Source organism: Apteryx rowi, unplaced genomic scaffold, assembly GCF_003343035.1.
Source record: "Apteryx rowi isolate R43461 unplaced genomic scaffold, aptRow1 scaffold_458, whole genome shotgun sequence".
NCBI lineage: Eukaryota > Metazoa > Chordata > Aves > Apterygiformes > Apterygidae > Apteryx > Apteryx rowi.
Genome location: NW_020450714.1, coordinates 29,403 through 42,999, shown reverse-complemented (window position 1 = coordinate 42,999; position 13,597 = coordinate 29,403). Strand labels below are relative to the sequence as shown.

General features: G+C 38.2%; 1 protein-coding gene across 3 annotated transcripts; it reads left to right on the top strand.

The window, feature by feature from the left end:
- Nucleotides 1-992: 992 nt before the first annotated feature.
- Nucleotides 993-13,114, top strand: CHMP5 (charged multivesicular body protein 5). Of its 3 annotated transcripts, none has more exons than XM_026077540.1 (8): nt 1,019-1,179; nt 6,108-6,212; nt 6,938-6,984; nt 9,845-9,938; nt 10,023-10,094; nt 11,161-11,269; nt 11,639-11,751; nt 12,274-13,114. In XM_026077540.1, exons 1-8 carry the CDS (start codon nt 1,111-1,113, stop codon nt 12,322-12,324), a joined length of 660 nt encoding a protein of 219 aa, XP_025933325.1. In that variant the 5' UTR covers nt 1,019-1,110; the 3' UTR covers nt 12,325-13,114. The 3 variants fall into 3 exon arrangements, with proteins under 3 accessions (XP_025933327.1, XP_025933325.1, XP_025933326.1); XM_026077541.1 differs by lacking the exon at nt 1,019-1,179 and adding an exon at nt 1,695-1,844; XM_026077542.1 differs by lacking the exons at nt 11,639-11,751; nt 12,274-13,114 and adding an exon at nt 11,399-11,632 and having other exon boundaries at nt 993-1,179.
- Nucleotides 13,115-13,597: the final 483 nt, after the last annotated feature.

The following is a 13,597-nucleotide window of genomic DNA, read 5'->3' as shown; positions in this document are numbered from 1 at the left end:
CTCTATTTGTCTTTCACTTTGTTGAGCACCAAATGACAGCCTATGATTGCATGTTCTAATGAAAACAGTCAATTTTAGAGCAAAACTGTGTGACTAAAAAAGGGAAAAAAGACTGTTCTTATGAATGTGGGGATTAGGATCACCTGAATACTACTGTAGGTTGAACATGACTGCTACCACAATTTCTGTTCACTGTTAATGTACAGTCATCTTCACTGATCTGCCCTTGAACCTGCAGCTTATGCACACACATCCATGTATGTAGCCACCTTTATTATTCTGATTTCCATGCTCCAGGTGTAAAAGGGAAGAAATTCCTTTTAAGCACCAGTGCTGAGATTACAGTATTTCAGCTACTATAAAAGTTTACCTGAGGTTTTCTATACTTTCCTACTACGGATTTGTTTTAATATAGCAAAAATGACTTTAACCTAATTTTTAGATGGACAGTTATACTAGGAAAAATCCTTTGTCAGTATAAGCTTATCCTATGTCCTGTGTTTGGTTACTAACCAAAAATTAGTTTTGGCAAGATGCATAGCTGAAGCATGTACAAGATGAACTGTGTCATATCCAAAGTAAGACTTGGCACTATAGAGTGATTATTTGACTATTGGAAAATTTTATATTCAAATAATGAAATGCAAGTACAAATGCATTATTTCAGAGGCCATCTTGCACCATATTTTAGTTCAATGTCATATAAATGAATGACATGTTTGACGAGATGCACCACCTTGCCATGGTGCGAGGCCTCGCCGGAGCAGCTGGGCCGGGCTGAGCGCCCTATGGATGAGGGCGGCCCGAGCCCCGGCCCCTCGGTCCTCGCCGCCGCCGCACATTCAGCATCATTCCTGGGCTGGGCCCTTTAAATAGATTCTGCTTAGCCCCGCCTATTTTCAATTATCCAATCACACATCGTCTCCCTCGACGGAAGGGCGGAAGTAAGGCTGCATATTGCTGTAACCGTGCTTCCGCCCTTAGCAGGGTATCGCCTCGATTCGTTCTTCCGGCGAGGTGTTCGCGCAGGCGGGGTGGCGTGCGGAGTCGGCCGTGGGTTTCCGGGTCGGTGGGAGATCGTTGTTGCTGTTGTCGCGTCCGAGCGCCGCCATGAACCGCTTCTTCGGCAAAGCGAAGCCCAAAGCGCCTCCGCCGAGCCTCACCGACTGCATCGGGACGGTAAGTCCCCTCCTGTCGGGGCGAGGCGGGCACCCGCGAGCCCAGCCCGCTGCCACGGCACTCCCCGTCCCCCGCGGAGGACCTGAGGGGACCGGGGGGGGGGCCGCGCGCTCGGCCGCGGAGAGGGTGGTGGGGCGGTGGGGGCTCCGCGGCCGCGGGGGCGCCGCTGTGGGCCGGGCCCGGCCGGGCCGGGCGCTCCGCACCCCGAGGGTGCGGGCGGTGCCCACGTCTATCGGTATAAACGTGCGTGCATAGTTTCATATATGAGTTAATACACACCTAAGTGCGTACCCGCGCACGGAGGTGTGCAGGCGCCCGGGTTGCGGCACGGGGTGCGCGCTGTGTGCGTGCGTACCTGTACCTGAATGTGCATCTTTATCTCTTCTTCTTTGCCGTCCTGCTTGTTCTGGCTAGTTCCTGCCATGTCAGGTTGTGGGAAAGCGGGAATGACAGCGAGGGAACCAGCTCTCCTTTCCAGTGCAGAACGGGGCGGGAAGGGAGACATCATGTGAGGCTGATAGAGAAGGGTGATGTTGTTCTCTCTCCGCTGCAGAGCGGCTTCCTGTAGGGTCAGTGGTGAAGAACTGGGCAGAAGGACAGCTAAACCAGCCCAAGCAAGCAATACTGAGGAAATATGTGGCAGAACACTTCACAGCTGTTTGAAGGTTGGCCTGTCTAGAAAAAAAAAAGGGTTCTAGAAAAATTTTTAGAAGGTTAATCTAGTCATTTCATACTCTCTTTTGGCTTTTAAATCTGCAAAGAAAAATGTAGTATGTTTTTACAGTTTAAGAGGTGAAAAAGAAACATAGTGGTCTTGGATATTTGTCTGATTTCTTGATAGATTCAGACACTCTTGGTAATGCTTGGAGTATAAACCAAAGTGTACTAGTCCAAGGCTGATTCAGTGCTGTCCTTGGAACCTGCCAATGAGACGTTTCTGTAGAAAGTTACCATTTTTCCTCCAAGAAGACTTGCTCTTTCTCCCAGTGATGATCTTCTTAAATGACACTCTTAAGTTAAGTACCTAATAATTTTTTAGCAATAGCTACACAAACCCATGCATACCAGTTAATGTTTTTTATAGTATGTTATTTTATTGGCTAAGAATCTGCATTGATTTTTAGCAGTGCTGAACTAAAACATAGCTCCACATATGTTTAGTCTGAACCATAAGGAAGAAGTATGCTCAAAAATCAAGATAAACTTTCCCATTGTTACCAATGAATGCTTTGGTGGATAGCCAAAACTCTGAAATCCATTTGAGATACTATTGTTGACACCTAAATTTGCCCTTTTGGCCATACAAGCTGAAGACCAGGAAATTTTTTCTGTCCCTCACAGCAACAACATACATATTAATTTGCTAGATTTTTCAGGGCTGATCTTGCCGCTTCTGAGTTAATGTGCTCTTTCTATTGTTGAGACAAATCGTAGTAAGACCAGCCAGATTTGGATATGCCAGCAGCTTTGCTTCCACAAGGAGCTCGTTCAATCCCCATGGATTTTGGGGGAATGTAAAAGTGTAATTTAAACAGCTGCTTTTTATTGATAATACAGGCTTTTTTCTTTTTTTTTTTTTTAATATGAAGTCAAAACCATGCCCCACTGGGAGCTGCATGCAGTTTTAATTTTTCTAGTTATTTGTAATTACATTCTCTGGAAGTTTTGCTATACAAGATGCATCAGGTTAACTGGAAAGTAAAGTTCCAGGTTCCTTTTACACATGTGACTTTTTTTTTTGGCAGCCAATAATGAGTTACAGGTTTTAAGATATGAAATCAAGAGCCTGTGTTGCTCCACTGTTCAAAAATGCAGTGCTGGCTCTAAGTGCAAGTGTTTGACATGAGGAAGGCTGTAAACCACTTTATCATTACTGAGCTTCATGTTAGCTTTTTTCCCCTGTTTTGACAACTTTCAATTTCTGTGGATGAAACTAAAATTTAAAACAATTACATATATTAGCAAGTGTGGGGAGAAACACACTTCCTTTTAGAAGTTCTAAGTTTGTGAATGAATTTGTCTTGCTGTCACATGAAGTGATTTGTCTGGTTTGTCAAAAACTTACCATGTTTTCAGTTCATTTTCACAATAGATAAGTCCCTAGTAAGTAAAATATAGGTCCTGCTAAAGGACTGGAGATATCATTAGAATGATTTTTCTTAAATTGCTTTTGAAGGATCATTGAAAAGAGCAATGTGAGATATCAGAAATGTATGCTGTTTCTTTAGCATGTTAAATTCAACAGTTTGGAGACTCAAATAATTTTTAGTTCTCTTATTGTTTTTGATTTTAAGCGTATTTCTCTGTACCATTTGAAAGATGGTCAAATTGCTTTGTAAAATTTCTTACTGTGCTTTTTTATTGCTTGTTTTATTTTCTAATTATCACTAGAAAAAATCTCGGTTATCCATTAAATGGCAGTTATCCACTAATTGCATTCTAAGAGCTGTGATTAATGTTCATAGTTAGTTTGTTAAGAGTTGCCTAACAACTGTTAGGCAGTAATTATGCCTACCATTTGGTCCTTCTTCCCTGTGTGTGCAAAAGGAGTATGACTGACCCCAGTATGATCAGCAGATAATACACTTTTTTTTTTTTTTTTGGTGGTGAGAAAACAAATGTCACATTAGAATATCTAAATGGTTCTGGATTTATGAATTTAAAAAGCTGATTATGTGGGACCTCTAACCCAAAGCATTTACTGAAACCTAGGAAATGCTTTTCCAGTCTTTTCTCTGATGTCTGGTTCCTGTTGAGTTTGCTGGCTGGCTGCAATGTGCGTGCTTCTGTCCTGGCTCTCCAGTTAGTCTCCAAGGCATGCTGCTGCTCTGTCCCTTGCAGTTCCTGCTCTCTCTGTTGCGGTGCCTGCAGTACTTCCTTCTTTCCTGATGGCTCAAAGCTGTCACAAGGCTGGTGGGAGGAAGGTTAGATCAGGAACTGTGGCATTGGTATACTTTTTACTTACTCTTCTTTGAAACAACACTCCAGACTAATATTTTTTCAAAGAAGTAATCAGGAAACTTAGCATAGAGCAAAAGTAGCTGTGACAATAATATTAAGAATGTCTTGTGAAAAAATGGGAAAAAAAATATTTATATATATAATAAATATTGGAATAAGCTGCTAGTTTGGTTAATGGAGATTTGGGATATGGCTTCACTTTCTTGCATTTAGGTTGGACTCTTTAGCAACAAAAAAGGATCCTCTGTGTTGTTTGTGAAAAACAGAAAGCACCTCCTTGAGTCTTAAAGCATAATATAGCTTTCTTTAGCATAAATTAGATCAATTCTTGAAGGGCTTTTTTTTCCCCCTTCTGATGTATGTGTAGCTCTGTTATACGTAATGTGTGTATTTAAACATCAAGTTTCTGGACTTGGAAGCTGAAACACCAGCACACCTTAGCTAATTTTGCAGAAGCAGATATGCAGAAGCATATGCAGGATACTCAGTTTGGTTTTAAAAGTTCAGATTCTGTGTTTGTGAAACTCTTAGGTAGATAATAGGCATTACAAACAAAGAGACTCAGGCAGATCCTCCTAGATCTAAGTGAATCATTATAGACTCTTGTCTAAATAACTGGTTTTCCCCTGTGAAGGAGGCTGGCCTTAAAGATGCACTTAGCTGATGAAGACCTTGAAGAGTTGCTAGACTTGGAACCTACAAGACTTTAGAAAACATAAATAGCTTATTTTCTTGTTATTAATAAAATGTTTGGCATAATGAAAAGTTTAATGTAAATTTTTCAATGCCAGCTGTGACTAAGCACTTTCATCTCTAGTGTAGAGAGCATTCATATCAAATACTCCGCTCAAAATGCCTCTGGCAAAAGCATGTTGCTGCACAGAACAGTGGTTTAAAAGGAGCATAAAGACACAAAAATTAAAATGATGATAATTATATATGTTTAGATACACTGATAGCAAGTCAGAATTGTAAATTCACACTGGTTTGTCTTGCACTGAAATTGGAATGTTTCTAACTGCTTTATTCTAATCCCTAGATTCTTGGAATAAAAAGTTAATAGGATATACTTTGATGTTTTTAAATGAATGCTGCAATTGTCAGTATATGCTAAGGATGCCCTGCTTTTTTGTTTGTTTGTTTTTTAATTTGTGTATTCTTTTAGAATAATCTATATCTATGTTTGGTAATGTAATTATCTTTTACTGCCCTATGCAGTGGACTTAAAATATTACCGTAATGACAGCCATGTGATACACTTTGGGCTATGTTAGGATTGACCACCGGAGAGGTGTTCTACTGCTTTATTTCAGCTACTATTGGGATTTGGAGCAAAAGTACAATAAGGAATTCAGGTTACTTACTGTGTAGAACTGCTGCGTCCTGGCTTCCTTTGCAGRAATTGATGGAGAAGTGCAGCTGTGACATAGAAGTTAGGTGCCTTTGGGAAGTAATTGAAACAATGCTTAAATATGGGCTTGTAAATGTAACCAGTAATCCAGGTATCAAAGCACAAGTATCAATCTGAAGTTTTAATGTTCCCTGCCCCCCAAAAGTAAGCATCTAGTCTTGCTGGATACATCCCTGTCCCTTTTGCATTGCCCCCCCACCTGCCAGTGTGGCCCACCTAAGTTGTTCTGTATCTGTTCTGGCCTAGTCCCTGGCACTGTGCATGGTCAGAAATTCCTGAACAGAGCCTGTGACCTGAGCGAGTATGCAAAGGATCATCCCAAAGCGAAGAGAGTCTGTTACATGCAGAGTAACCTCAGAGTGTTTCTTGTGCTTCTTGTAGAAGATGTTTCACTTGATTCTGGTTTTGGATTTTTTACAAACTTTAAACTGTTTATAAAACCACTGAGTGGAAAAAAAAAAATTTAGAGACATTCAAACCAAGGCTGTTGTTTTGTCCAATGAATAACATCTCAATGAATGTTTTTCCCCCCTTTTTTTCCTGTCTTGTATCAAAGGTGGATAGCAGAGCTGAGTCAATTGACAAGAAAATTGCTAGACTTGATGCAGAGCTAGTGAAGTATAAGGATCAAATGAAGAAGATGAGAGAGGGGCCTGCAAAGGTAAGAATCTGTGGGGCTCAAGCATGAGAGGATGTGACTCAGACTTTTTGTCATGTAATGGGTTGATATTGTAGCCAGTTCTTCAGGTTCTTAAAATTATGTGTAGCATCACTGAAGTGATATAAGATCTTGCAGGTTTATTTTTAATCTGAAGTTTCTGTCAAACATGCATTTTAACGCAGCTGGGTTTTCATTGGGTTTTCTTTGTTTCATCTGAAGTATAATGTGATTTCCCCAATCAGAAATAACTTGCTTGCTTTCCTTCCTCCTTCTGTTATCTGAATCACATCTAGTAAAGAGGCTGTTTAGTTCATCTGCCGGAAGAAAAGGTCTGCACTGTTCAGAAATGAAGTAGGAAAACCCAGTTTTGCAAGGGGACAAACATCTATTACAAACAGTATTGCTGAAGTATTTTGCAGCATTATTTGATGCTAACCATTAAAATGTGTTGATGAAAGGTGGTTCTGATTGATCATATTCTGCTTATCAAAAAAAGAATTCAAGAGCTAGAAGTTTTGAATGCATTTGCTATTAGCAACATATACACAAGCCTGCTTTATTACTCATTAGTGCAGAATGAACACTGAATGTGACTGTTAAACTCTTTGCACTATTAACTGAAGAATCTTTTGGAAAGTTTAAATGCCATATGTTACGATCAAATAGTATAAGCCAGAGTAAAGTCAAATTCTTTTCCTAATGTTGTAATGTTGCATCTCTTTCAGAATACAGTAAAGCAGAAAGCTTTGAGAGTATTAAAGCAGAAGCGAATGTAAGTTTAAACTTTTCTCAATCCGAAGTTAATCAAAAGCTGTTTTGTTTAAGGAAATTGGCATTTATCTTTTCGGTACTGTTACTTCTCAGCATTCTTACAAGAAAATAGCTGAACTAGCTTAGTCAGCCTTTCAGAAGCAGCTATATACAGATTTTGTGTCAGCATATCTGTGCCATATTTGTATGTGAGTATATAAATTTGGATTGGGAAAAGCTCACTTAAATCTGCTTATTACTAATGCTGTACTTGACTCCTGAACTTGCTTTATTAGACAAATAAAGTCTCATTTTATATCATTATTTGGTTATTATAAATCATGTACTTCATGATCTTGTCTTGGTTCACAGGAAATTTACCAGTTCTTTATGGGTTCCCTTTATGACTCTCTATCGCATGTAGCACAGCTAATCATATCTTTTCAGAAGAAGAGCAGGATGGATATGCTAGATTATCCTGTGAGAATAGCCTAATATACAGTCTCCAAAAGTGACCAGCAACAAATATAAAGGAAAGTGTCAGAACGTGGCATGCATTCAGGGGTGCTTCACCAGAATATCTTGTAGTCCCTGAACTGAAATCTGTTAGGTGGTGCTATCTGAGCTGAAGCTGATGTTATCTTGTATTTCATGTCCCTCAGAGGAATTTTTCCTATACCGAATTGCTCAATTACTTTTTAAATATCTGTAAGCTTTTATCATCCAAAGTATCCTATGGCAAGGAACATGGTAATTTAATTAGATGTTATGAGGAGAACTGCTTTCTTTTGTTTTTGACTCTGCCACCTGCTAATCTCGTTTGATGTCTCCTAGTGCTTGTGTTGGAAGAGTGAGTAGTTGTTTCCCCATTTATGTTTGCTGGCCCCTCATAAGAGGCCATCATCATATCCCTCAGTCATCTCTCTTCCAGCTTGTTGAACCTTAGTGTGCTTAGTCATTCCTTGTCCAGAAGCTGCTCTGTATTTGGATCATCCTTGTCATCCTTCTCTGAAGCTTTTCCAGTTCTGCTGCATTCTTTTGAGATAAAGCATCCAGAATTTCACACAGTATTCAAAATGTCGGTGTACCTTGCCAATAGCATGATATTTTTTTTTCCTTTCCTAACTACTTAAAATACTCATTTTGCTTTTTGTTTGTTCTGAATACTGCTGAACGTTAATGCGATGGTTTTCATAGAGCTGTGTTTATAACTCCCAAGTTCTCATTTCTGGACAGTAATGGTCAAAGTAATGGTCAGCTTAGAGCCCCTCATTCTGAATGTGAAGGGTTCAAAGGATTAGAATTGTTTATCCCTACATACATTGATATGTTTTGTTTTCATCTGCCATTTTGATGTCTAGTCAGTGGATCTGGCAAGGCTCTTCTGAAGTTTTTCAGTCAGCTCTTAGCTTTGCTGATGTCATTCAGGGGACTAAGTCTTGTCACCTACTAGTCAGCCTTGATCCAGATCATTTATAAGTCAGCTGAAAAGCACGGGCCCGTGTGGGTCACTGAATATTGGTGACTTTCCCTTCTCTGTAAAAACAGTTGTATTTGGTGGCCATTTCCTATCTTTTTGTTCCTCCTTGTGAGAACCTTCTGTCTTATACAATGCGCACTTAGTTTCTTGAAGAACTGTTTTTTTGTTGAGAGGCCTTGTCAGACAAAGTTTGGATGTATATAAATAGGCCATGTCAGCTGGATCGCCTTCATCCATAAGCTTGCTGCCTCCCTCAAAGAACTCCAGTAGAGCAGTGAAACTGTCCTTTACAAAAGCTCTGTGACTCCTAAAAGATCACGATTAACCTAATTTTGTTCTATATTCTAATTTGACAGGTACTGATGTCATCTTGCTGTATCCAGATCTCCCCTGAAAAACCATTGCATTAGCAACCTTCCATATCAGTGCCTGGGGACTAACTAAAAAGTTATATGCCAGTGAATAGTTCATCTCTTTCATTCTGAATTACCTCAAAATTATTGAATGAATGATATTTAGAGCCAGCTGTATGTTACTGTTTGTATTTGGTCCACGCCATCTTCTGTTTACACTTGAATTTGTCAGATACTCTGATGAGCCTCTCATAAAGGAGACTTCCAGTATGTAGACATTACAAGTGCTTCCATGGTGAACAAGGATTGAAAAAAATTGTGTAGTTTTTCTGGTATGCCATCATTTCTGCTTCCTTGTTCTGTATCTTGAGTGTCTGTAGGCCCCACAGACTCTTTTACATCTGCTTCAGATGTTTGAAGAAGGATTTATTGCTTGTTTTAATGCTTTTTGAAATCTGTTCCGCTTTTTGTTTTAACCTGACGTATTTTATGTTCTTTGTTGGACACAAGTTTGGCTCTGTGAAGGATCGTTTCTTGTGTTTTTTTTTTTTTTTAATGTCTCCATTATCATTTTGGTTAGCCATAACAGTTTTCTTTCTCCATTTTGACCCTTCCCTCCCACCCCACACCAAATTCCAGGGCAAAGCCCTTTTTTGAATAACATGCATCCCTTCTAGTCTGCTTACAGCACTAGTAGGCAACAATGCTTCTCCAGTTTGTAGTTGTTAAAACATTAGCTTATACAAACATAGTCTCACCATCAGTTAAAGTAGAATTTTAATTCAAAAGTAGTTTTGTCAACTACTGGGTTTAAATATATAGAAGTATGTAATGGACTGTGAAACAAGATTGAAATACCTTGTTTCCTGTTTATGAAGTTATTTATTTGATTATTGTTGTTGTTTGTAATAAATTAGAAATTTTAATTCTGTTCCTGTCTTCACAGTACTGTTCTTTTTTGTTGTTGTTTTTGTTTTTTTTAAATTAAGAGTGTTTTTATGGCATGTGTAGTGATGTTTTTAAGCCATTATTTCCATTGCTTTTAACAGGTATGAACAACAGCGGGATAATCTATCACAGCAGTCTTTTAATATGGAACAAGCTAATTACACTATTCAGGCACTCAAGGATACAAAGACAACGGTACCAGTATATTCATGTCACTTTTTTTTTTTTAATCTGTGTATGCTACATTAGATACAGATATGTTATTTCATTCTATTCTAGGTTGATGCTATGAAACTGGGAGTGAAAGAAATGAAGAAAGCTTACAAGCTAGTAAAAATTGATCAAATTGAGGTAAGCTGCTGCTCTGTAATAATTCAAAATATTGAAACAGCGTACTGAAATAGTGATGGGAGTGGAGGGCTAAGTAACTAAACAGCAAGCTGACTGCTTTGTTTTGGTTTCTGTTTTTTGTTTGGTGTTTTGGTACCACCATCATCATTCTTTCCTAATTTCTCTGGTACCACACAGTCAGCTGTTGGCTTTACTGCACTAAGTGTTGTTTCCATACTGGGCTAATCTTTAATCTTTCTCCATTCTTCCTTTCCTCTGTATTTCTACGGAAATGTTAGCAACTACTTCGTTCTATACCCTCTTTATCCTCTTTCTTTTTTACCTGTGTTGCCACTTCTTTGCCTTGCTGTGTTCTTATTCAGGGTAGATACCATGAAAAAATATTTTCAAAAAATATTTTCAAGAAGTCTGCAAGGCCTCACTGTGTCTTCAGAAAATGCAATTTAAAAACATAAGATCTTGAAATATAACTTCAAGTATGCTGCACTTAAACGTTTCTCAAATGTCAGTACTGAATTCCTTTAAGTTCTTTCCTGTGCTATTTTTAATACTGCCTGTATTGTAAATCCTTAGACAAGGATGATTTCCTTATTTGTATCTAAGTACAGTGGCAATAGGTACGCTAAAATATCTTCCACTTTTTTGTTGTTGTTCTGGCACATTCAGGCCAGATGTTTTTCTCTAGAAGGTAGATTTACTCTCTCCAGATTTCATATTCTCCTATTTTTCAAGATAATGGTAGGCTCTAAGTCATTTTTATAGGCTTTTGAATTAGCTTTGAAGAGTACAAAAATTATCAGGGTTTTGCAAAGACATTGTTGTGAGGTTCCTTTTCTACCTGGTACATCATTTATATTACGTTTTTTAATAGTAGTTGAGGCCGTGCTATAATACTGAACACACATGTAGTAACTTGTATTAATGCTACCTTAAAAAAAGGATTTATGTATTAAAACATTTGTAAGTGCCTTGTATGCTGGAATTATTCAACTGGTTGTGGTTAAGCTCTGATAAATTTAGCTAAAACTTTTGAATGCAGACATACTGAAATTTTTTGTTGCTCCAGGACATACAAGATCAGTTAGAGGATATGATGGAAGAAGCCAATGAAGTCCAGGAAGCACTGAGCCGTAGCTATGGAACACCGGAGATTGATGAAGATGACTTGGAAGCAGGTTAGGAAGGCGGAAGAGAAAGTACTGTGATATTTAAAAGCATTAAAAACATGTTTTAATTACTCTCTTAAACATAAACCTGCATTTCTTACAAGAAACTTAACTTTTGTTACCTGCTCTTCTTTCAAGTGCCATAACAAAAGTACGAGGCAAACATGAAGGAGATACAAATGGAATTCTACAGAGAAGGAAAAAATGTTCTCGGCTGTGTGTGTGTCTTCCTGAATGATAGCTAAATAAGAAACATAATAAGAAACTAAGAAAAAAACGAAGTGATTCATTATGGACCATGTTTCTCTATAAGAGATACTTTCTTTCTGCAAAAGAAGTGCCTTGCTTAATTTTTGAACCTACATAATTTTATTTCAGAACTGGATGCATTAGGTGATGAACTTTTAGCTGATGAAGACAATTCCTACTTAGATGAAGCTGCATCTGCTCCAGCAATCCCAGAAGGCACTCCTACTGATACAAAAAACAAAGTGAGTCTTTTCTTTAAAAGCAAAATATATTATTTTTTTTCTGAATTAATCATATTTATGTGGGTTGCTTGCTCTTTGGAATCCTCAATATGTTAAAGAAAAATTGTGCTTAATTTGGTTTCTGTATTGTGGGTGGTCTACTTATGTGGTATGCTCTCTCTGATGATGAATTAGCCTTCTAAAGCATAAGCTAATTTCATTATAAGTAGGTATTTTCAACAGATCTGTATATGAGAGAATACAGTGTACTTAATGCTCTTTATTATGTTTTCAAGAGCTAAAATGGCATTTTCTAACTGCTGTCTTGGTAGACTTTATATTCTTAAATAAAGTTTTTTCATATTTTTGCTTTTCGGGGTTGTAATACAGCTTAGTAGTGAGTAAGAATACCAATTGCTTTTATTTTGATCTCGGTTGTCGCACAATGACAATTACATATATATCACTAAATGAAAATTGTGAGGAAAATTTTGCAAAATGTTCCGACTGGAGAGTTATTAACTTCTTTTTTCTTTCTTATAGGACGGTGTATTGGTGGACGAATTTGGGTTGCCCAAGATCCCTGCTACATAAATGTTTCAAAAGCACAATGGATATAGTGAACTACATTTTACAAATCAAATTAAGAGATTTTTTTAATTCTGGAAAACTTGTCCTTCCAGTGTAACCTTAATATCGCTACATCCTAGTATGCAATATGAATGGCTGATGGTGTTTTCTTTCTTTGAAGAAAGTTGTTCTACTACTGACTTTTCTATTAATGGAAAACTTGGCACAATTTCCTTCAGTGGAAGCAGTCAGTCTAATAGGTTTTGATTTCCTGTGTCTTATGGACAAAGTAATACATGAGGAGTAAAGGTGGCTGTTTATAGCTGATCTCTGTTTTGACTTTTGTATTATGGTTCTCTTTCTTGAAACTAAGACTGTATGTTGCTGCTTACTCTCTGTAAAATAGCTTCCTTACTTCTATGCTTATTTGATAAAGAATTAGATGCATTTTAAAACTACTTCAGTCTTGAGACTTTTGTGCTGTTGTATTGTAACCTTCTTGATAGCTGTAACAGATGGTAGGGTTATCATTAACTTTATGTATTCCATTGTGACATAAAATCATTTAGATTAGCTGATTCTTTCGTGTGGTGTTTTTGGTAATGATCTTAACCTGCCACTTGTTCCCATTGTTGTCATCCACTGCTTGAGGACAGGCTTTTCCAGAGGTGGAGCCTGGTTCCAATCCTAAAAATATGTATGCTTCCTTTGCGGTGTCACACTTAAACCATACTGTTGCTTCTGCCATGTTTCTCCTCCTGTAAGGAGTTACTCTGCTCAGCAATAGAAGTCATAAGAAAAAAAAAAAAAAAAAGATCAAAGAAAAACTGCTGTCTTCCTTCCCTTGACCTCACTGGCCCCAAGTACAAGACTGCTGCCAAGCCTCAACTCCAGTGCTGAAGATCAGTTGTCAAGCCTAGAAATAGTTCTTAATTAAAAGGAAAAGCACTTTGTAATGGCGCACCGAGTGTACAAGTGTTTGTATAGAAGCAGCTTTATTTATCACTAATAAAGATATTTTTTCCAAAGTAGTCTTTAGAACGCATCCCTCAGTGATAGTTGCAATTAGACATGCTTATCTGTTTGCTCTGTGTAATTAAACTGAAAATGTATTTGACCATAACCTGATGTTTTCATGATAGATGTTTCTCTTGCTAAAAAAGTCTGCTTGTAGGTTATGTTGGTAAATAGCACCTTATTTTCAAGCAGGAAGTACCACGCCAGCGGCTGCGAAGCTGCCCCAGGAACCAAATGTTATCTGAGATGGGTTACAGGATGCTTTGGCAAAAGGGAAGCG